Consider the following 23,530-nt stretch of genomic DNA (forward strand, 5'->3'; position numbering starts at 1 on the left):
ATCACTGCTGCATTTTCATGTTGATCAGGGTGCATCAGATGAAAAAAGGAGTTAAACACAATCAAAGGAACACAGCAATTGAAGCCAGAATTTCATTTTATTTACTTAATGAATACACATAAAAAATATTTCAGCCAAAGTTCTCTGTCTTCACACCGTCCAGTTCAAATGGAGTGATGTTCAGACTGGAGACAAGGACATCAGTTTGAGATGGATTATCTCTTGATGTAAAACAATGCAAAAATACAGCGAGGCAAAAGCTGATCTATGGAAAATCAGAGCAACCAACATCAGAAATGTACCATGTTGTTGTGAGGCTACAGGTCTTCAGAGTTATGTAGGCCAAGACCACAGGGAAAAAAGAGGTAGGATTATTAAGCGGTAGAATGAAAGGCTCATATTAGTTTTCTGATGACCCAAAATAAGTTGCTCTTAATCAAGCAACATGCTCTGATATTTCAATTAAAACACTAATTTCACTTTAAATGCTGTGTCAAGGTTTATGGGTTATGACTCAGGTGTGTTGCCTCCAAGTTTGGTATTTAAAAAAGAAAAAGAAAAAGAAAAAAAAAAATGATCGGAGTAGCTGCCGTTGGTGAAACTGTCCTGAACAGAGATTTTTTTTATGCCTGCTGCTGCATTATCCTCTGTGAATAAGCTATTGAACACAGTGTGTGTGTCATGGGAGAGAGACGAGCTGTGTCAGACTGGAGAGAATCCCTCTGACCTAAATGTTACAGTAGGTTTTACAGCATTGCAGTAGCGAGTCGGGCTGGCTTGTGCTTCAGATGAGATTCTGCTTACTGCTACTGGGCCCCTCAGACGTGGCTATAGAAATAAAGCCAAGGCATTTCTCACACAGCGCTGACAAAAGCTGCCAGCTCCTTGTATCAAACAATCAGTGCCAACACATACAGTCTGTACACTGGGAACTGTACATTAACAATACATCATGTCATCGACAACTTTACACACAATCCTGTAGATATTTCAGTTTCATCAAATATACATTTTTGTACATTGCAGTCTGTGTCTTGCTGTAAATGCAAAATTCTCCCTTCATACATCACAGTTTTAGGAGTCGGTCACCCGGCCTCCAGTCAGTGACATCCAGTCAGTTTTCCAGTATTAAACTTTTAGCAAAGATATAAAAATTAGGGAGTTTTTTTCCATTTTGAATAATAGCAAAAGAGTGAAAAATCCCTCAAAGGCCCTGAGCTACCCATAGTGGCTTTATCGACACAAAGGGCCATTTTCTGCTTCAGTATGGCTCAATTTTCTTATCCTTTGCTAATAAAGACAAATACCTTCCTTAAATGATGCAGGAAATAGGTATGATAATATGAAAGATGACAGAAAAATCCCTTAACTTTCATTAAATGTGCTTCGATTCATGGAAATTAGAACACAAATAGTAGATGAGTCTATGAGGACTTGAAGCTTTTGGTTGAGAGAGTTCATGTTGTACTCTGCTCCTGCGTGACCTCACTGCAATTTTCCTTCTTTTTTATTGACATAAATGGAAAAATAAAGGCCCCTCCCCCTGTGGACATTTCCACTCTGTTGGTAAGGCAGCTGGATCAGCGTCATGGCAACCTGGACGGGGTTTGGATGTAGTGAGAAGATGAGCGGTCGCCGGTGTCCACACCTCACTTGTCAGGGGCCAGATGTCTTGGGCAGGTCCTGGTTCTCGGCCAAGTGAAGCTTTTGTCTGAACACGGGAACATTGAGGATTCACACCAAGAACCACAAAAAAAACCCACAAGGAACTGAGAACTGAGAACACATTATTCAAAAGTGGAGTGGCAGGTGAGTCTCAAAAATAACCAGACGCTCAATTAGAAAAGGATACATTGAGGTGCTGAGCTCCTCCAGCTGTGGGAACAAAATGAAAGACATGATTGGGTGGGAGGCGCGACAGAAATAGAAACAGCTAGAAATAGAAAACGTGTGAGCGGCAGTGTCAGTGCAAGTGGGAAAAAAAAAATCATTAAATGTGATCATATTACATAACAGCCCGTGTCACATCAATAACTTGAATCAAATTGCAATCATCCCGCAACCCCAGTTGTTTTGTTGCAAGAGCAAATGTTTAATTTCCCTCCTTTATCCACACAATGGAGAATCTTTTCACAGCCCATCTGTGTTGTGGCAGAACAGCTACCTCATATTCTTGGCATCGCTATCTGTAATGAGCTGAAGGGTTTTTTCACACCGCCCTCACACGGAGTGCAGCAGCTTCCCTTCAGTAAGGCATAGCAGCCGCAGCAGAGGCTCACCGGGAGCCTCGGGCTAACAGCACACACTCTCAAGCCAGCTTGGGGCTTCATATCATGTCCTGAGACAGATCAGATTAAACACACTGCTGTAGTATCTCACCACAGGACAATTTAAACATTTACACCTGTTTGTGATTCATGTAAACTATTAGTCTTTATTCTGCTGCTTTGACATTACCTTATGGCCTGCCTGCTCCAACAGAGTGTGTTTTCAAGAAATGAGTAGGTTGGAGGGGCGTGCGACCCACAAACGTCAGGAGCTTGACTCATAACATTGCAGATGCGTGATAATTGCTTTGGTCTGCTGACCCTTGGAGCATATCAGCATTTACTATTATTAAAAGTTGAGGAGAGGCGGGCCACTGTGGCCCAGATGTAGGCCAGAACATGATGACTTTTCCCTGAGTGCCCATTACAAAGTCAGAGCGCTTCCATGACCTCCAGATTTTATTCCTGCCTGGATTTAGGGATTGGTCAGTGTTGTTTTTCTAAAGGGGTAAACAGTCTGGTTTCCACTGAAGCTGAGCCTGCTGTAGAGACAAAATAAACATTCAGGTGCATTCCTGTTTAGTTTAGTCTATTAGGATCCCCACTAGCTGTCACAAACGATAACATCTACTCTTCTGGCCTCCACATAGAACTAATGAACACGCTGTACAACTTCCTGAACACTGGAATACAAATTTGTGGGAACCCGAGTTAGATTAAAATAGCCATTTGCTCACATTGGGGATTTATATTAGCCTTAAAACAAACAATCAGATATCAGCCTGTCAGTGTTATCCACTAGGAGTGGAAATCACCTGAGGACCCATGATGTGACATTATCATAATACTTGAACCATGATACATTATTATGATTAGTATTAGTATTGTCATAGGATTAACATATGTATTGCAATTGTATTCCCTCTTGACAACTGCAAAAATCTGTTTTATCCAATCAGATATGGTTTTCATTCTGTTTACCTCAGTCTTTCATGGGAGGAAAATGGAGTTGTCCAGGAGAGCCACTGAACAACAAAATAATAAAAATGTATTTTATTATGTGACTACCAAAAGGTTCAGGGTGGGCTGTGGTGTGGAAGCTGCAGGGTTGGCAGTCTGTAAAACCTGCAGTAAAACCTGCCTTTAAGTAGCGGTTAACCATCCCACCTTGAGCATTTTATTAGCTGGGTTTCAGTTGATTGGGGGTTTGAGGCTTTAAAGTCAAGTTGTGGGCTAAAAGCATGAAAACGTGTAGAAACCTCCGCTGTGAGCTTACATTGCAGAGCAGGCGCTCCAGGTTGTGGTCAGAGGCGCACTTCCTCTGGTCCTCTGAAAGCTCCTCCACGTGGCTGTCCAGGCTGAAGTGCAGCCTCGCCAGCTTCTCCTGCATCTCCCGCACGTGCTCCAGCTGCTCGAAGGAACACACCTTGCCTGGGGAAGAGCAAAAATTTAACCAACCTCTTCAGCTCTGCCGCTCACACAGGCGAACTCCTCACTGCTGCAAATCCGAGCTTTGTTCCAAACCACAGAGCTTTATTTTAAATTCTACTGGAGATGCCAAGCTCTCCAAAGATACCTAATATATCCTGCTGAATAAAGAGGGAAATGTGAACAAAATGATGCACAAGACAAGACATACAAATGTTTTCTATGTGATGTAAGGCTGCAGCCATGTAGCAATGGCATCTTGAGTTATAAATATCCAACTATATGTAAGTGTGATGTGCTTTGCAACCAGCAGATACAGGATGTATATGTGACGCTGCCATACAACATGGAAAAAAATGTTTTTTTTTTCCAACCTTGAAGTTACATTAGGGGACATTTCAGCAGGGTGGGGGCTTGTAGCAAAGTCACATCACTGTGATAGATGGACAGAAATAGAACCATAACTCATTCGATTTCGCTCTGTTCGGTGCAACAAAGCCACTTTTCAACCGGCTTTATTTTCAGCCCGTAACGGAATATTCCCTGGGTGGCCGGGCTAATCAAGGTCGCCTTACCGAAGGCCTGCAGTTTGCCTGAGTGGAAGTCATCAAGGAGGTTGAGCAGCCCTCCCTCCATCTCTCTCACGTCCGAGACATCTGTGAGGAAGGAGTGCTGCAGGGGGGAAGACTGCACGACCTTACTGGGCCCCGCAGGCTGGGGGGCCCTGGGCTTCTCCTTGTGGGGCCTGGCAGACACACAAACAGAGAACATCAAGATCCCACTTCAGTGTCTCGCCCAGTCTCACAACAACATGTGAACACAGCCCACCCTTCCACCTTCTCATGCTGTGTACACAATCCCATCTTTTAGACCTAATCATCTTTCATTTTTATCCAGTGTGGTATATGTGACACTGTGGGTGACACACTAACCTGGTGGTCTTTGGTGGAGCTACGACAGCGGTGAGCACCTCTTTGGACTGTCCCGGAGCTCCTATGGACCTCTTAAACTTGCCTCTGTTCTTGGGCGAGGGAGGCTGGGGCAGGCCGAGGGAGAAGGTGGCACTTTTACTGGCAGGGAGGACGGAGAGCTTGCGGGGGTTGATGGGAGGAGGAGGGGGCTGGGGGAGAGACACCTTTGGGCTCCGCTTCTTACGCTTGTCTTCCATGTTTTTTTTTTGGTTTGTTTGTTAGTTTTTTTAGGTGAAACTCTCCGGGTCAAGTCGAGGGGGCAATGCCTGGCCAGTGCACGGGACGTCCTGAAACAACAAAGGTAGGAAGTTGAAAGGCAGCAGTTTCCCCCCCTCCTTGACCGAGAGTGTGCAAAAACAGTGTCAAACTTTAGAGTTGCATATCAGGATCTCCACCCTGCAGACAAGGATTTTGGGATACTTGCATTGCTTTATCAGTGTCCTTAGATCTTAGTACCCTGAAATCATCTTAGGACCATTCTAAGTTTCAAATCAAGAGTGTGTGGAATTAAAAAAGGTGGGTGAATGATGGGTGGAGGGTGATGAAGCATTTTCTGGTTTATTTCAAAATGCCTCCTCTTTGTAACAAGCTGGAGTGACAACAGTACCAGAGGTATTTTTAGACCAACCTGATTGAGCCAAGACTTGAGGGAGCCAGCGCCTTGTGTGTTCAGTGCTGTTTTAAACACACTTCCCCACCAATCAAATGTGTACATCCAGGCCTAACCAGTAGTGGCTAAAATATACATTAATAGTAGTGAACAAATATCCACAATGAACTGACTTTCAGCATAATCATTAAAGTTAGAGCTAAAACGATGATGTGATTAACTGATTAGTTTATGAACAGAGAGCTAATGTGTCTCATAAATATGAGAAACAGTTGCTAGTTACAGTATATACATATATAGTCACAAATAATCCGTGTATCATTCGTTCTTTCTATTTTCAATTGCCAATCAAAAATTAAAAAATGAAAAAGTGACTGGTTATTTTGTTATTTGTTTTTTAATCTAACACCAAAATCCAAAATATGCCTGGTTTTTCATAGTTCAATTTTAGGCTCGGATCAAAAATACGAAATGGAAAAACGGGAATCGGGACTGAATTTGATTTTATTATTTAATTGGTCCGGTTTACGTGACCCAGAAGTTTGGTAATGAGCGGTAGCTCACAGCAGATCACAGCAGCCAGGTGCATTCAGTCCCGCCACCATGGATAGTTATTTCGTGTTGTTTCGAGGACCAGAGCGTGTGACTCTAAAAGAAGAGGACATGACAACCGAAAAAATCAGCTGAGCTTCTTAACAATGATGGGTAGTAGCTCCGGAGACCTTCTTAACCGATCTGGGAAACCCGGCCCTTTTCTGTGAAATTGCACAGTGGCGGTTCTGCCTATGTTGCCGCCCTAGGCGAAATTACTGGCTTGCGCCCTTCCATGTTACTACTCCTACCGCGGCATCAGGCGGGCCGGCCGCGGCACCGGACGGCATCAGGCGGGCCGGCCGCGGCACCGGACGGTACCGCGCCCACGCGGTCAGGTCTGCCGGATCTGACAGGTGAGCGTCCGGTGCCGCTCAGCTCAGCTGATTTTTTCGGTTGTCATGTCCTCTTCTTTTAGAGTCACACGCTTTGGTCCTCGACACATAATAACTATCCATGGTGGCGGTGATCAGGGTGGTGGGACTGAATGCACCTGGCTGCTGTGATCTGCTGGAGCTACCGCTCATTACCAAACTTCTGGGCCACGTAAACCGGACCAATTAAATAATAAAATCAAATTCAGTCCTGATTCCCGTTTTTCCATTTCGTATTTTTGATCCGAGCCTAAAATTAAACTATGAAAAACCATGCATATTTTGGATTTTGGTGTTAGATTAAAAAACAAATAACAAAATAACCAGTCACCTTTTCATTTTTTAATTTTTGATTGGCAATTGAAAATAGAAAGAACGAATGATACACGGATTCAAATGCTTTGCTCGCTTTTCTCGCTTTCATATTGTTATCAAATGAATGCTATTTTTGTTTTGTTTTTTTGGCCGCTGGTTAGACTGTCAAAGCCATTTTAAAATACTGGTATTGATTTTGGCTCTAATAACTTAACTTAACATCAGTGGGCAGTGGGAATTTTATCAGGTTTAAGACAAAACGATTAGATAATTAATCAAAAATATCAATAGATTAATATACTGTGACAAGAATCATGGGCTGTAGTAACGATTTGAAACAATATGCTAGATGGTTAACACAGCAGTACGATTTTAAAAAGAAATGTTATGGAAGAAGGTAAAAGCCGGGCTAGCTTAGCTAAAATCAGCAACTTGCTAGCTGGCGGTTCACTGACTCCTGCCCAAAATTTTAGTCATTTAAGCTTAATTCAGAAATATTTACACAATAAACAACAGACGCCATGAAAACTAACAATAGCAATAGTATTACTTTGAGTAGGGTTAGGGTTAAGTGTTACCGTGAAGTCCAACTAGAACAGCCAGACCTATCAGATGCAATATTTGGCTGTGGCCACTAGGAGGCTCCACTGTCTGATTCCTGTGAGAGGTCAGCGTCCTGTCTGGAGGGTAAATCTAGATTCTTGCAAAATTCTCGCGAAACTATGTTCAAACTCTAGCGAGTGTGGTTGCAATTAAGGTTAAGGTTGGGTTTAGGGTTAGGTCAGGTTAAGGTTAGGCAGCTGACTTTAGGGAAACGCTTTAGGGAGTGAATGTAAATAAATTACAGTGCTGTTGCTGTACTAGAAAAAGCAAACTCGCCTCCGGGAAACGTGTGAGGGAAAGGACTGCTGATTGGGAGGCAGTAACCCGCAGGTGGGCCTAATTTAAAGGCGCGTCATGGTCATCAATTATCCAATCAGCGTCTGGTTAATTGACCTGAACCAGTGAGTCAATGAGACACGTCCTGCCTCAGAGGTTTCTTTGTGTGTCCAGAAGGTGGTGCTGTTTCACACAAAAATAATAACTTGTCGGGCATGTTTTTGAACCCCAGCACTTTTATTTATGGGCTTGGCAGGGGACACTTGACATAAACAGACATACTAAAATACATTATTATCAAATAGAAATTAAGATTTTTTTGGTGAAGCACCGTCTCACCCCCTGTGTCGGAGAAACCTCTGCGTTTACTACATATTATTATGGATCATTTTATCAAGATGTTACTGAGTACAAAGACTGCATTACACCTGCTACATATAGACTAAGGGCCAGAGTAACGCATCATGCCATACAATAATTGAAATCACATCATACACATATGTTATCTTATGCATATTACGCAAGTCTCTGTTGCTATAGTAGGATTTAATGGTTCACCGTCCAAAGATGGCCACTAACACAGTGCCAACTTTACACGCTGAAAACCCGTTTCACACACTTGTGAAACGGGATCTAAGGTCACAGTGCAGACGGTGAATTCTCCACACACTGTGGTCATATTAAGCATCTGAAATGACGTGTGGACACAATGGACAGCGCTGCTCGGATGGCACAAATAAGACTTACCGGATCAATTATGCACCAAGAGCAAACCCGCCGGACACAGGATCACATTTCTTCTCCTGGGATTTTTAAAACATCTAGGGAGAATTTAGCAGAAACGAGCATTTGGATAATCTACGATGCTGATTTTTTTCCCTCCTCTACACCGCTAGAAATTCCCGACGAAATGTGAAGCGCGGCATCAACGCGCTCTGCCTGTGCGGAGCTTGTCTTTATCCCTCTTAAAGGGCCAGTCCACCCAGCTGGGACGGTGCAGAGGCAGAGGCAGGGCTGGAGGAAGTATCGATGCATTTGTTTACTCAGCTGCCGGTCAGACAAGTGCAGTAGCAGGATGCTGTGTGCTGCCAAATGCATCTATAACCCGGGGACAGCGCCTTGCAGTCTCACATCCTGCTTGATTTGCATGGGGTTCTTTTCTAACCCCACATTGTTGGATGTCCACTGCAGCTCTATGGGACCTAGAGAAGATAACAGGCTCCATGGTGAGGCTGAGCGTCTCCATCCTTCTGCACGGTTCACTTACATTTCATTAATAACTTCGATTATTGCAATAAATGGTCGTTTTTTTTAGAGGTCAAATGGGAATAATATAACTCTACCACTGACTTTCCTTGTAGTTCAATTTATATTCATAAGTTAGCATTGAATTCCACAATATAATGCACAAAGGGATGACATTTCTTATGCAAGGCCACTGAAATGATCTTGTTAGCAGATTGGAAATGCATGAATTATGATACGCTTATTTGCTTGGAAACACAAGAGGGGGATCATTTTGAGTTGAAGTGTTGTGACAGAGAGGCCCCTTGTGGTCAAAGCTGGATAAATATCTTCGAGGCATTAAAAACAAAACAAAAAAGACAAACAAAAAACAAAGCAATTGTTTAAAGTAATACAAAAATATGTTTCTTTTTATTATGGCAGATCAGAACAAAAAAACCAACGGTGACACAAAACGCAGTTGTAGAAAAAATACAAAGCTCTCATGCATGTTTCACTTGTTCCATGATGAATGTGACCGATAATAAGTTATGTCTTTTAGCTGACTTTCTGGTCAGATGAGCTGTTTGAATATGAGTAGGCCTTTCCCAGGACGATTCTGTCTCTTAGGAGCTTGAAAAAGGCGTAGTAGTTGCTGAAGAGAATCAAAGCCAGGGATATGGTCTGATGCCACTTTTCTGAGCATATCAACGAGTAAAGCTGGTAGAATATCATGGCACCTTCCAGAATGATGAGTATGTTCAATATTCGTAAAGGCTTGTTGAAGAAGAACTGGAGGGTAGGGGAAAAAAAACAGATGCACTGTGAGTGATAAAAACAGAACAAAGGGTTCTCTATAAATCATTGCATCTTGTATGGAAATGCCAAATATTTCTTACAAAAGGAGGCTGTGCCTGTACAGGCTCTCATTCCAAGCACACAGGAACATGTCTGATTTAATCAAGGCAGACTTTGATGAAATCAGGTCTGCTACTTTGTCATTCAAATAAGAGTGCCGCAATGCCATAAGTGCTCTGGAGTCATTTGTTGTGTCTAGCTCTCTCCTGTAGGACCTGTGTGTTCAGCCAGTAATACTCACATAGAAGCGATAGTGGGAAACATCTGAGGGCACGGCCACGTTGTAGTGGCCCATGGCCTTGTAGACGTTCTTGTTATGCTTGACCAGGACACCCTGGGGCCACATGTACTCTTCTGTCCATCTATGCAAAAAGAGGAAGGTGAGGTTTTTACTCCAACTGGCCTGTATGCAACTAAAACTGATGACCGTGAAGACAACCATGCAATTATCTTTGTTTTGTGCACGCAGCACTTCCTGCAGAGTGGGCTGAGTAAAAAAAAAAAAAAAAAAAAAAAAAGAGAGAATCTCAAATAGAGCCCTATATAAACATCCCTTGGCTCCCAACGTGCTGTGAGCAAGCCAGCACTAAATACGTACATGTGCTGCAGGACGTTGGAGCAAAGTGAGGGGTCTACTTTCTGCCAGCAGCCCAAGTGAGCTGCAGCCTTGTGGAGAAGATCACAGTAGCGTGGCGGCAGTAAATGCCTCATGAGGATGACTGAGGTGCTGACCGACACGAGGATAAACAGCTCACAAGACCAGCGCTTGTCCACATACTGTGTGCTCTGCAGGGATGTGGAAACAGAGAAAGAATTTAGGAACGCCAGAAGCATGTATCTGATCAATGCACAAGTTAAAAAAAAGTTATGTATTTTATATGAGTTACCTTTTTCAACATTTTGACATGAAATACTAGGGTAAAAACGGTGTTACTAATGACATTTATTAAGGTTCTGTTCTATTTAAGGTGCAGAACACCAGGGCCCAAGCTCTGTTAGACCTAAAAGTGAACAGAGCCTTAATAACATCATTGGTAACACCTGTGTTTACCCTGCAATTTCACATCAAAATAACAGCTCTGTAAAATGCCTGTTGTGCTGCATTTTCAGTCTTAAAAACTAGGATAACGCAATGTAGGAAAAACAAAGAACACATACAAAGTGTTGAAATAAAGCTGAGACACCAACAACATGAAGACATCAAGCCCAGTCTCACCTTGACAAACCAGACAGGTACAAAGGCCACATAGTAGGCACTGAGCATGGAGCTGACCAGCACCTCCTTCATCCTCCAGTTGAAGTCCATCTTCAGGTACTCCACCTCCTTGCGGATGAGGTCCGGAGACAGGCAGCAGGCGTGGGTGGGCATGGCCTGAACGCCGTACAGCTGGCTGGTGTGCTGCTTCCACGTCTCTTTCAGCACGGTCAGGTAGTCCCTGCCCCGGCCCACGCTGCCCACCTCCTTGGAGCCGATGCTGGCGATGGGCGAGAGCGGGCCTGCTCGCCGGAAGTCACAGCTCAGCCGAAAGAAGGGAATGTACATTCCAAATCTGTGGGACGCAACGGGGCGAGACTTGAAGCTGATTTTAGGAATTTTTGGACCTGGAGCAGCATGGGTACAGCCTGTCACTGCCAGAGTAACCCAGCAAACATTCTGATGTTCAATAGATGATATCACAGTAGCCTGGACCAATGTTGACAGCAAATGTAAATAAAACCACAAAATTAACACCTCTAATCTTTGTTATGAGCTACCTACATAATTTTTGTGAAATTGGTACATTTCTGATGTCTCTCTGAAATGGTTTCCAGAGATATTTTGATATGGATTTTTTTTTTTTTTTTTTTATGATGCCATCATATCAGGAAACTGTGCCTATTTGGGTTGGCTCTGAATGTGGCCACTTCTTACATGTTACCATCTGCCAAATGCTTGTTGGGTAGTAGCTCAGTTCTCAGTGGGGCCGCCCACATTGAAAAATGTTAATACTCCTGATGTAATAAGGCACTTTGGATAAAAGCATCTAAATGGCATATGCTGCCAAGTCTTCAAGGAAACGAGAAGAAGATAATTGAAATTTGATATCTACATCTACATTAAGTTATTCATGTTTAATAAACCAAATGTTTGTCCTTATTTGGCACTGTACGTCAGACTTACGGGTAGCAGAGGAAGAGCAGGCTGAGGACAGAGTAGGTCCTGAAGAGGTATATGAGGGAGCGGCACAAGCTCCAGCCCGTCAGTGTCAGCACAGCAAACCGCGCCATCACTAAAAAAATGGAGTGTGGGAAGGAGAGTTTCCCACTCTGTGATGCCTGCAGGAGAGACGGGGAAAGAGGCAAAGGGAGAAGCAGAGGCAGGAGTTAAATTCTACATCAATGCAATTTGATTCACCATGGAAACAAACGCTGTGTCACACGGAAAAAAAATAATCTAAACAAACAAAGACATCCATATAAACAAAGAGAAAGAAGAAAAACAGCACTAGTGGAAAAACATACAAATCAAAGAGCATAGGTTTTCTCCAGAAGCTTTGGAAACAGAAGTTTTGAGTGTTGCATCTTGCAATAAAACAAAATTTTATTGCCCTCATTTTTATTCAAATGTGTTGTAGACACTGCTGCTTAATTGGTGTTGGGGAAACACTGGCCAGGCTAAGAAATACTTAATGCTTAAAGAGAAAAATCAGAAAACCACCTCTTACCTCTTTAACAATTGCTGCAATTAACCTTCGTGCTAGTATGATGATTGTGAACACCAGCATATTATAATCAATAAGGTGAAAGTTCTGTAAAAGAAAAACATAAAATGCTTAAAACACCAGTGCACTCCTGTCCCAAAAACAAATTACCAGCACTATCATATACCGTCTTCAGTTGTTTTGCCAACATCAAGAAACACATACACAAAAATCTACAATTCTATTTACAACAAGATATATATAAATTAATCTTCAACACCTCTGCACACCAGTAAGTATAAGACAGCACATCTGTAGGCAAAAATCATTAGCTACCCTCACAAAGGTCAACATAAACAAACCCTGATAACCACACAGATAGCATCACTGCTAGACCAGCGGACCACCGAGCGCTCACCAGCGATGTGTGTGAAGGGGGGTGGGAGGGGGGGTACCACCACACCGTCTTGTAGATGTTGACATAGTGGACAAAGAGGGCAATGAGGTGGCTGAAGAACAGATGGAGCTCGAACAGCACGTTGCGGTCCACCGACAGCTCTGGGATCTTACAGTGCTTCAGAGGAACCACCGTCTGGGCTGCGAGCGGCGGGCTGGAGATGCACGTTCCCGAGCCATTCCTGCACACACGACAAACTGTCAACCACAGCACCGAAATTCATGTACCTCTGTACCTTTTATTATTCATATGGAGGTCTATAGAATCAGAATCAGAAATACTTTATTGATCCCTGAGGGGAAATTGGATCAATCGCAGCTGCTCAAATTCTCAAGTGAAGAATATATTATAAACATAATTATAAGTAATATTGCAAATATAATGAGCATTAGAAATTTGTTTAAAAAAAGGATGTGGATTATGTATAAATGTGCATTAATTCTAAATAGTAGCTGTAAAAAGTGTGTGCATTATGCATAAAATACTAAAATATTACAACAAGAAATACAGACATAAGAAATTAAGCAAATGTAAAAGGTATACCCAGATACACCATATATTCACACAGGGACATTGCAGTGTTTAAGTGTCATGTCCTGCAGGTATAACTTATTGCATAGTGAAATAGTTAAGTAAACAGTTAAATAGTGTGCAGAACCCAGGCTATCAGGTGCATCTTGGTGGAATCAGTCCTGCACTGAATGCTCACCTGGGGATGGGTAAAGGGGGGGACAGCTAACCGTGAATACTTGTGCATCACTGTGCACCCTTGCAACCCATTATAGTTACTGTCTTCCATGTGGAAAAACACTTCAAATTATCAAATAAGGCAGCAAACTGAAGGCTATATATAATTCAATCAAAGGAGGGATCAAATTACACCAACCCATTACATACTACAGTCACAGTTCATTGCTGACCCCCATGCAATGATTGTACATTTTGTAACTCCTCCACAGTGTGGGGGGCCAGTGCTCTTACCTTGTCCGAGATCGCACCCCTGTGACCGGGGAGCTGGTGGAGTGGTTGCCGTTGCTGACCGAGCCGGGCTCACTGCTGAGCGGGGATCTGCAGTAAGTAGTCCGGTTCGCCCCTCTTCTCCCACCAGCCATCGCATACACAAGCACAGCTCACTCTGTCACACTCTCCGTGCGTCTTGTGTTGTGATTCCCTGTTCTTGTATCTGTTTACACCAAGAAAGGTCAGACACTGTTAAGTGGGCCAGCTGATCTTGCACTGTGTGATGGTGCTGATTGAAAAACACTTCAAATCAATCTGTGATCTATATAAATCAGACTGACACCGAGCTTCAGTTTGCAAATGAAATGATATCTTGGTCAATAATTGGATTAGGGCGCGGCAAAAGATTGATAATAAAAACAAACAGTGGTGCATTAACCCCAAACAAGCACCTATGTTGCAATGATGGTGACTCTGCGGCAAATCAAAATATGTGCATGGGCAAATAGTCCAGCTGGCCCTCACCCCATCCTGCCTCATAAACCTTTACTAGCCGCGGCTAAACAAGTTTGCAGAGTCTGTATCGCTCCCTTAAATATGTGATAAGTTTTGCGGAAGCTGACATTACTAGTTAGCTTGCGAGTAGCATCGTTTACTCACTTGCCAGATCAAATATCTGTGTTGTGCGGTGTAAATACTTAAAGCAGGAGGCTGCGGGCGAAAACAACGTGTACCCCACATGAGCCACCGACCCAAATCTTTCCGCCAAGACAGGAAAATGCATGCTCGACAAAATACAAAAGATTGAGGCCTGTGCTAGCTATGAGTCGCCGTAGCTAGTTAGCTGTAGCTCCCAGCCCGACCGGAGAGGCTAGACAAGACAAGCCCGAGAAAATGCAGCTTACCGACGGCAGCGGGGCTGGTCTGTATCAGGCACGGCTGCGGGGCGCAAAAACCAGCGGCTCAAACGCGGTGCATTTTCATTTGTTTTCTTGCGACGGCGTGTTTTTCATTGTGACAAACGAGGATACTCATTGTTGATGTGAAACTAGCTGCCGTTGCTGGATGAGGGGCGCGGATATGTTTAGCGACGTGTGGGCGGAGACATTTAAAGGGACAATCCGCTGAAATTCAAACAGAAGCGAAGTTCAACCCGAAATTTCGGACCCGAGGCGAGGTAAAGGAAAAAGGTCATCCATGAGAGAAAAAAACTAAAACAAAAACAGGCTCGTGGTCAAATGTTTTGAGTTTCGATTAAACATCTGACATTAACATAATGTAAATACCACCCTGGATTCATGTCTCCGCTGTCATGTGCCTGCACAACCATAAAGTGAGTTTATTACAGGCCGGTATTTCCGTCACACTGATAGTACACTTGTGATAACCATAGATCATAGTACTATACTTATAACTAACTTACTTTCAACTTAATGACTCCTCAGCAAGAAATAAAACAGAACAAACCCGTGATGGCACAAATCCCTCTCAGAAAAATGCAGAGGTTTTTCCTGTAACGTTATGTCTTCAGCAAAAATATTTACAATACTTCAGAAAATGCTGATAAAAAATAGGAATGTATGCACTGACTTTTTTTTTTTCCTCATTCAGTGTCTCTGCCCTTTCCAGTCTTGCCCCTTCCCACTGTTTTTGTCCATTATTCATTTTGCACAGTGCAAAAATGCATGTCATGAGTCAGATAACTCAGCAGAATTAATAAGTTTGACCTTTAAATAGCAGCGCTCTTTGAACGCTTCAGCAGAGGGAAGACGAACTGAGTTGCTGTTGCACTTTTCTCGCCGCTAGGTGTCAGTGTGGAGGTAAACACACAGGGTAGAGCTTCCTCATGGTGCCTGGGTTAGGTATTCTTAGGTACAGCATTAGTTCTCAGTGATGGTCCATTGTGAACAGATTTGACAGGTTTTTATAGTAGCTAGACTCAACAGCAGCCTCCTTCACTCAGTTTCTTGTTCTGGAGGACAGGTTACTTTTTGAAAACAGCTGGTGTAGTGTTTAGCTGTTAATTATAACCTTGCATGATCTGTCTCCACGGTAGTTGGTGAAGCTCATTATTTTCTCCACTTGGCCACGCTGAAAGTGAAAATAGTATAGCAGACTAAACAGGAAATAGGAAAGTATGTCTGCACTTGTTGTAGGAGACTAATATGAAACTCCCCTCGACAGAAGGCAAATGACAGGTATGAATAAAAGATTCTCCCCGTCCTTTTTCCTTGTAGTGCCCAGCAGTTCAAAATATCACCAAAATGGATAAACTCACAGGTTATGTATGTTTTATGTTCTGCATCAGGTCACATAAATGAAAGGGCAATCTTACACAAACCTACAAATGTTCACAACTGGCTCTTAAATAATGTGTAACTACAAATATTTTGAATATCAAAATTTTATTTTCCAATTTCATGAGGGAAAATCTTCAAAAATATAAAAGCCTACTATAAAAACAGGTAACATACATTTCACAAAGGAGATAGCTCCTTCAGTTCTGAGTACCATACTGAAGCACAGTACACCATCTTTAAAAACACTTTTGTACTTTCACTACCAAAATGACAGGATCTCCACAAAGCGGACCGATGGTAATTAGCGGTGGAACAAGTTCAGTCTACATGGTTTCCAGAGTTTTCTTCAGTGATAAGAACTGGTGGGATATCCGGCAGCTGTAAGTCTTAGAGACACTCCAAGACACTGCCTTCACTGCCTCCAGTGCCTTTTCAGTGGACGGGTCCTGTGAAGATGGAGGATACAATTTTATAATCATGATAGTGTTTGAAAGGGTGTCTACCCTGACTCTTTTGTGATTATTTAATACAGCCTACAACATTCAATGTGTCTGCCCTGAGCAGCAGACAATGTTCTTGAGTCCATATTTTCACATTAAATTCCATACCAATGGAGAAAAACAAGTAGGTGAAACAATGATTAATATTTAAAAAGGATAAATTAACTACTGCCATTATTTCTCAACTGACCATGAGGACTTGCAAACTGGCGTTCAATGTCACATCTGCAACTAGACAGTTCTGACAACCTAGGAAGAGAAAAAAAACCATGAGATCTTGGACATACAAGTGACTACATGCACAATGGACAACACACTCATGCAAGATTAACATTATACTACGAAAAGTATCATGCAACTCAAGCTGAAGGGTTTTGGTCGATCAATGTAAATGTTTTTACGCTTTCAGTGCAACTGAGAATTTTCAGCATTCTATAAAAATCAAGATGGGAACTGATTAACAGTATTTGTGAGTGATATGAATGGAGCATTATCGTTTTTATTTGAGCATGAGTTGCATTACAACCATTTCTGATTGTTTTGTATGGCTAATTTTGCTCGGAAAAACTACTACTCATAGCCGATTTTGTACTTGAATGTACTTAAATGTTTTGGGTAACATGTTTTGGATGACTTGCATTACTTGGTATTTTGTACAGAAAACAAAACAAAGAATCTAACAAATGAGTGTTGGGGTTAGTTTTACCTTCTTGTGGCGATCTTTAGGCTTTTAGAATCCTCTCCTCTGCGATTTTTTTCTTTTATAAAAACCAGCCAGCATGACTTTGCATCAAAGTCAAGTAAGATCCCTGCAAGCTTGATTTGAAATACTGTTGAAATTCAGTTATTTCAAATGGCTGAAGGTACATGGCTCTTTGGGGAACTTGAAGAGATATACTAACTAAGGTTGATGACATAATACACGTTCAAACACTATATCATTCTCAAATGTCAAACATGTATTTGGCAATACATTACCTCAAAGAATGATAGCTTTATTTTTGAGATGCCATTACAGGTGTCATTTGGATAAGTTTTGAATACAGAGACGAAGAGGATGGGCTCATGGTAAGGAGATAAAAACATTTTCTATTTTTTTTTTTTTTTTTTTTTAAATCCGGCTGATGTCGTGTATACAAACAGGTGAATAACTTATTCAGTATTGTTTGGAACCACCGAGGACCACTTTCACAAACTGAGGGCATTCCTCTGGTACAACAAAGGAAAAATACCATATTTAGATTGATTAAAAAGAAACTAGTAACTTTATTGATACAACGCACTGCAGCAAAACATTTTGGGATATATTTAGTATCCTATTTAGCCAAGAGAACACAAAGCAATAGGCATTTTGGAGACGGCACGGCTTTAAGCATATACAGTTGTCCTAAGGTTATGTACAAAATATTGAGTTGGCTGCAGCTTTCGTTACAGACTAAGGATTGTTATCCTTCAAACTGCACAACAAATAGTGGCTCATCAGTGATCATTTAGCAAGTAATAATACACGACAGTATACCAGTTCCAAGAATGGCAAAACTAGATGCATTTATCTAATAGTCAAATTAAATGGATTTGAATGAGATTTTAAGAGATTACCTAAATTCACACGGGTTGATTTGAATAGTATAAACAAAAATGATAACACCTCTCTTGTTTTTTGTTTTTAATCAAAACGGCTCAGAGCTGTATTTGAATTTGCAACTAGATCTATTCTAGTTAGTGAATTTACATTGAGGCATTACTGATTTTTGTCCAGTCATGAAGGACATTTGAAATGCAGCCTAAGTGATAAAGTTAAATCGCCACAGTTACATCTTGTTAAGAACAACTAACTGAAATGGTAACCATCAACATATATTACTAAATACCACTTTTTACTGATAGGTTTAAGTAACTAGGAGCTTTACTGTCAACTACGCAACTGAAAACAAACAATAAATGGAAACAATGAAACTTTCTGCGTTCACGTATTTCTCTGGCACTCTATAATACATCCAAACAAAAATCTTGTTCAAGCTGATAAAAAAGTCAACATAAAACAGACATTTTTTTTTAAAAAAAAGGGACAAATGAGGAGGAATTTACTTTTCGAAAAGTTAAGTGAGTTACAATCGGAGACAGTTGCCGCAGCAACTCTCTACCAGAGGCCATTCAGTATCTTCCATATGGATGCTCTCTATATGATCCCTTCGCCTGCCTTGATGGGGGGGCTTTCCCTCCAGACCCCGTGCCGGACCATGCACTATCCCAGTCATCTTGATCTGTAAGGACACAATGAAAAAAAAAGAAAAGAAAATGTGTCAACTTCTAGACACATTGTGTGTGTTGACAGGAGAGGCGTAATGACCGGATTAAATGTGCTATGCTGAGGAGTACTCAGTGATGACTGATGTGTTATATGGTTATGGGGCAAGGCCTGAACTATGTGACAGAAAAAACTAAATGTTGTGCATGGGAGAAACAAAGATTAATGAAAAAAAGTAGATGCAATCTTACTGTAAGGTTCATATGACGGCTCCTGTGGTTCTCCGTGGCCGTAATCATAGTACTCAGTATCCCTGAGGAGAGAATGTCAAGTGTATCCCATCAAATTTAGATGCAGACATAAGAAACCGGCAAAACCCGTCACTAAATAAACTCAATGTTGACTTACGCGGGTGCAGGTTGTTGACTGTAGTAACTATCATATCCCTCATAGGCAGGCTCTGAGTAGGAGTCTTCATAAGGAGGCTAGAAGGGGAAAGCAGGGGGCATTAAACGGTGTAGAGTTCAGAAAAATCATAATGAAAGTAATCAGTACAACAAATGCCAAAAACAATTACTGTCATCATAAGGAGACAAATTATGAAAGCTAAAGGTAAGAAACTCACATATTCCTCATAGCCGTCAGGTTTGGCTTGTGATGAAGGAGGGGGAGCAAGCTGCTGATGGGACAAGGCCTGTGCAGGGAGCATCCTTGGTGCTCCTGCTGTAGGGGGCCTAGAGCGAGGAGCTGCACCACCTCTGGAAGGCGCAGAAGGAAGTCCACCCCTGCCAGATGGAGCTCCTCTAGGTGCACCGCCCCTGCCCATTCCTCCCCGTGGAGCTCCACCACGGGGTGCTCCGCGAGGGGCCCCACGTGGCATTCCACGCCCCCTGTGGAACATTAACCACGTTTCAATAAGTGATCCACCTCAAAGCAAACCATCAGCTCAATACAATACATCACAGAATATATTCTTGGGATTCATGTGCGAATCTTTGCATTTCAATGCAACCGAGCAGCAGAAAAATATTCACAAAATGTTTATGTTAGCTATTCCATATTCATCTCTCATTAACATAGAACATCCATGGCTTACCTAGGTCCCCCAGCATTGTGTGGTCCACCTCTACCCCTGCCTGGAGGGCCACCCCGCCCCCTGCCTGAACCATCCTGGGCACCATTCAGGAAGTGAGGATCCATGAACTGCTCCTGCTCACCAGGCTCCTACAAACCAGACATGGACTTAATTGCGGAATTCACTGTGAGAGATATTGGAAATGCTGCAAAGACTGTGTGTGTAAGAGATAAAGAGACCGTTCTGGATACATACAGGGATAAGGAACTTCTTGACCTCCTCCATGGCGTGAGCCATGCGCAAGTAGGCCTCTGGTATGGGTGCAGTCACTTCGATGAACACATGCAGCTCCATAGCCAGGTGAGCATATTTAGCCTCTCCGCCTTTCCTCAGCTCCTCCTCCTGAGGAACATCACATGCAAATGGAAACTTACAACACATGATGTCCTGCTTAGCAGCAGCACACAATAACATATGCTCATTTCAAACACCTCAGCCAACGAAGCTTTATTCCACTCTTACCTTGTTCTTGTCCCTCATGGAACCTTTTCCAAGAACCGAGATCTTGGCGCCAGTCTCCTCTTGGAGTCTCTTGATTGTGTTGCCTTGAGGTCCCAGAATCTTACCAACAAAGTTGACCTGTGGACAAAATATAATACAAAAAAAAATTCCCTTAACTGCTGTAGCCCTGTCATTTTGCTACTGAAAAGAGGGGTATGATACTAAAGTTACACATGGTATCATGTGTAACTTTGATACTTTGGTACCAAAGTACCAAAGGCCAAAGTTGCTGGTAATGCTGGTAAATTTTGGGTTTGGTGGGAAAATACATTGGAGTCAGTGTAGGACCAGGTCTACCTCTCTTCTTACATCTTTTTAACGTGTACCACCTGAGAATAATGTGACCCTTGTTGTCCATCTAACCTATAGGGACATCAGCCAGTCAAATCAAAGCTGTTTACTGCTATTTGGAGCATTCTATACCATGTCTGTCTATGTTTTTACAGTAAGAAAAAAAATGCATTAATAAGTATGCATAATGATATCAGCAAGACATCAGTATCAGTTGATATTTGCTTTAGAAATGAAATATTGGTACTGGCCCAAAATGAAGATTTCTGCCAATGCGACATGCCAATATGTGAAACAGCCTTGGCTGTGGCTGTTGTTAGGTTTTTCTCAGGGAGAGCACCATCCAATCTTCTGTGAGCAGGATGAATCTTACATTGTTTTGTTTGAAAGAAAATGTTATATAAAAATATTTTGTGCCAGTGGAATGTGTGTATTTTGAAAATCATTGTATTTTATGTCTGCATCTGCCTTTGGGCCTTCACAGTGAGAGCAGGTATAATAAGAGGTTCATTCCACTGCAGGAGAGACTTGATGTTCCCTAGAATTTGGTGGAAAAAAATGTGCATGTATCTGTATTGGTATCGGCCGAAAGAGTTGGAAAAAAATATCAGATATCAGCAAAAACTCCGATATCGTACATCTCTATGCATTAACTGTTGTTAGAGATGTGGCAGCACATTCCTGGTGTTAAGCCTCTAAAAAGAAAAGAAAGGCAAAGAGAAAAATAATGCAGGTCGGCATTCTTGCAAGACATGTTGTCTGAACGATGCAACAGCCCAGCGATCCTGGTCAAAATATGAAAATCAGAAGTAAATAAATAAATAAATAAATAATACATGGTGCAGTTTTGTAGATGCACATTTTTGGCTGGTAAATTCTTACTCTCTACCTGCCATTGGCAGATGAGCCATAAAGTTAATTTTGCATCTTGAATACAGGTACAGATGCCACGAGCTGAACCACAGCCTGTCCCAAAACAAAAAAATTAAACTGGAGTCATCCATTTCTCGACTCGAGAGTGGCTGCGACAGTCATTCTATTCCTGGTCAACTATATTAACGCCACTGCACACTTATTCATGCAGAAAAAAAGCTTAGTAGGACGCTGAACGCATGACTTGACAAACACAGGAGCAGCAGAGGAAGAAAGGACGCCTCAGTAAAAGAGGGAGGGGGTTTTATCGTGCTAAATTTGCCTATTCTATATTTGAGCTGCACCAAGCTGTGTGAAATGTCATGAGTCCATCAGTGCTGTGCAGTCAGCTGGGGCTAGCTGTGGTGTGTTACGATGTGCGGTGTCTACGAACAGGGATATACAACTGGGCTTGATATGCATCTTGCACAACTTGATTCGACATTTACTTCCTCATGAGAACCACTGAACTAATCGCACAAGGCGAGTTTTGCCATTCCATTCATAGTCACGTAAGATTTCAAAACATTCAGCTGTGGTCCAAGCATGTTTGGTTGGGTCTTTAAGACAGTGGAGACACAGCCTACAGCTGAACAATACATCTTTATTAAGACTTGAACATACGCGATTAATCTCTCAAAAAGCAACAATATGGATGGTGTCACATCTAGGGTTAGGGCTATCCCTCAGGCAGTGATTGGTCTGTTCTGATCAAAGATATTTCAATCAAGAGTGAACCTATACTGTATCCCAATCGAAGTATCTGTCCATGCTGTGCAGCCCTAGCACACACTCACCCTTGGGTACTGCTTGGTGGGAATGAGCACCCGCTCTTTGAGTTTGAGGTTCCTGGTGGCGAACAGGTCCAGGTACGTCTCTTTGTCGGTCTCTTTCTTAGTCTCACCTTTCTGGATCCTCTCGATCTCTGCAGGCAGGAGAGACGGCAGGTCAGACACACATTCATCCAAGTGAGAAAAAAAAAGCAACAGCTATGGAAGCATGACTTCTTTTTAAGTCGTATCAAGGAGGAGGGGTATCACAAACACAATAGGCGCTTTAAAAATAAAGGAAAACAAGAGATGCATAGATGCACGTTCAGTAACGCAAATCGGTAAAACACATTTTCGCGGAAATCCACACGTGCTGAGTGTCTCCTTCACCATGGTTCAGGCTTGCGCGAGCACGTTAGGCCTCACGCGGGGCGACCGTTAGCTCGCCCGTGTCAGGCTTTGGGGCCTGTAGCGCCGGGGCACGAGAACCCTGTGCTAGGCCCCACGCGGTACGCCCCGTTAGCTAGCCCGCGTTAGCCCCTCCTCTATCGGTGAAAAACTGCCTTTTACCTGCTGAAATGAGCTTCATTGCGTGCGTGAACGACGAATCCAAGCTGTCTTTTTCTGCCAGGAGCTCCGGGAGGTACTTGCTGTCTTCCATTTTGCTTTTCTTCTGCGCTGGGCTTGACTCTAAGGCGGACTCAGACTTGTTCTTGGCATTCGTAAGGCTCATGCTCGTGTGGCTAGGCTCGCTAGCTGCGTTGGTTAGCACGCTCCCTCTCAAAACCAACAAAAAGAAACGCGGCTAACTGGGACGGCAGAGTATTCGCCGCGAGTGGAGTAAGCGACACGGCTGGAAAAATCGTCCGGTATCTTTTCGTCAATGGACAAAGGAAGGATGGCGCAGCTGCTTGTGAGAGAGTAGCCAACCAGCTTCCACTTGTGGCTAATGGCTTCCGGCGGCGCGTGGAGCGTCAAAGGAGTGCGTGGTGACGTCAGGGCAGGTCGGAATCTCGGGCACCAATCATGCACATTGATAATAAGTTTATTTGTTATTCATCATAATCAGTTTTTACATAATTTTTTTATAGTGACGGCTTGTTGCGTTGAGTTGCAAGTGCAGCCCTCACGTGGCAGAGGACCTGATGATATATGCATGATATGCTTTTTTTTTTTTTTTTTTATTCCGTCCAGAGTAAAATACTTGTTAGACCCCCCCCCAAAATTCAGCTACTTGGTGGGCTGTCCAAATGATCGG

At 42.6% G+C, this 23,530-nt stretch overlaps 3 protein-coding genes across 8 annotated transcripts; all 3 read right to left on the bottom strand.

Annotated features, from left to right (window-relative positions):
• Positions 1-78: 78 nt before the first annotated feature.
• ccdc28b (coiled-coil domain containing 28B) lies at positions 79-8,335 on the bottom strand. Of its 5 annotated transcripts, XM_030044999.1 has the most exons (7): positions 7,135-7,491; positions 5,295-5,401; positions 4,628-4,953; positions 4,271-4,440; positions 3,544-3,698; positions 1,853-1,875; positions 79-1,711 (listed from the first exon to the last, which is right to left on the bottom strand). In XM_030044999.1, exons 3-7 carry the CDS (start codon positions 4,861-4,863, stop codon positions 1,657-1,659), a joined length of 639 nt encoding a protein of 212 aa, XP_029900859.1. In that variant the 5' UTR covers positions 4,864-4,953; positions 5,295-5,401; positions 7,135-7,491; the 3' UTR covers positions 79-1,656. The 5 variants fall into 5 exon arrangements, with proteins under 5 accessions (XP_029900859.1, XP_029900862.1, XP_029900860.1 ...); XM_030045002.1 differs by lacking the exons at positions 5,295-5,401; positions 7,135-7,491 and adding an exon at positions 8,183-8,335; XM_030045000.1 differs by lacking the exon at positions 5,295-5,401.
• Positions 8,336-8,967: 632 nt separating this feature from the next.
• Positions 8,968-14,707, bottom strand: tmem39b (transmembrane protein 39B). The gene is made up of 9 exons (XM_030045213.1): positions 14,521-14,707; positions 13,637-13,838; positions 12,617-12,836; positions 12,223-12,306; positions 11,679-11,833; positions 10,734-11,067; positions 10,116-10,303; positions 9,759-9,879; positions 8,968-9,451 (listed from the first exon to the last, which is right to left on the bottom strand). Exons 2-9 carry the CDS (start codon positions 13,765-13,767, stop codon positions 9,218-9,220), a joined length of 1,467 nt encoding a protein of 488 aa, XP_029901073.1. The 5' UTR covers positions 13,768-13,838; positions 14,521-14,707; the 3' UTR covers positions 8,968-9,217.
• A 1,294-nt stretch (positions 14,708-16,001) lies between these two features.
• Positions 16,002-23,237, bottom strand: LOC115354201 (KH domain-containing, RNA-binding, signal transduction-associated protein 1-like). Of its 2 annotated transcripts, none has more exons than XM_030044456.1 (11): positions 22,843-23,237; positions 22,300-22,427; positions 20,261-20,377; positions 19,994-20,140; positions 19,760-19,887; positions 19,289-19,553; positions 19,072-19,148; positions 18,915-18,976; positions 18,616-18,679; positions 16,606-16,664; positions 16,002-16,361 (listed from the first exon to the last, which is right to left on the bottom strand). In XM_030044456.1, the coding sequence occupies exons 1-11, from the start codon at positions 23,003-23,005 to the stop codon at positions 16,348-16,350; spliced, it is 1,224 nt and encodes a 407-aa protein (XP_029900316.1). In that variant the 5' UTR covers positions 23,006-23,237; the 3' UTR covers positions 16,002-16,347. The 2 variants fall into 2 exon arrangements, 1 of the variants encoding a protein (XP_029900316.1); XR_003927766.1 differs by having other exon boundaries at positions 16,282-16,361; positions 18,504-18,679; positions 22,843-23,235.
• Positions 23,238-23,530: the final 293 nt, after the last annotated feature.

This window comes from Myripristis murdjan, chromosome 22 (genome assembly GCF_902150065.1).
Source record: "Myripristis murdjan chromosome 22, fMyrMur1.1, whole genome shotgun sequence".
In the NCBI taxonomy this organism is placed as follows: Eukaryota; Metazoa; Chordata; class Actinopteri; order Holocentriformes; family Holocentridae; genus Myripristis; species Myripristis murdjan.

Bases quoted from the DNA above. Each gene is read 5' to 3' on its own strand.
- ccdc28b (XM_030045002.1), bottom strand. From the start codon at position 4,863: ATGGAAGACAAGCGTAAGAAGCGGAGCCCAAAGGTGTCTCTCCCCCAG. The intron at 4,441-4,627 runs GTTAGTGTGTCA...TGTGTCTGCCAG, and splicing joins GCTCCACCAAAGACCACCAG to GCCCCACAAGGAGAAGCCCA. The intron at 3,699-4,270 runs GTAAGGCGACCT...GCTCTTCCCCAG, and splicing joins AGGCAAACTGCAGGCCTTCG to GCAAGGTGTGTTCCTTCGAG.
- tmem39b (XM_030045213.1), bottom strand. From the start codon at position 13,767: ATGGCTGGTGGGAGAAGAGGGGCGAACCGGACTACTTACTGCAGATCC. The intron at 10,304-10,733 runs GTGAGACTGGGC...ACATCCCTGCAG, and splicing joins TACCTGTCTGGTTTGTCAAG to AGCACACAGTATGTGGACAA. The intron at 9,880-10,115 runs GTACGTATTTAG...CTTTTTGCATAG, and splicing joins TCCAACGTCCTGCAGCACAT to ATGGACAGAAGAGTACATGT.
- LOC115354201 (XM_030044456.1), bottom strand. From the start codon at position 23,005: ATGAGCCTTACGAATGCCAAGAACAAGTCTGAGTCCGCCTTAGAGTCA. The intron at 19,149-19,288 runs GTGAGTTTCTTA...TTCCCCTTCTAG, and splicing joins CTGACGGCTATGAGGAATAT to CCTCCTTATGAAGACTCCTA. The intron at 16,665-18,615 runs GCAGGCGAAGGG...TTCTCTTCCTAG, and splicing joins GGGAAAGCCCCCCCATCAAG to GTTGTCAGAACTGTCTAGTT.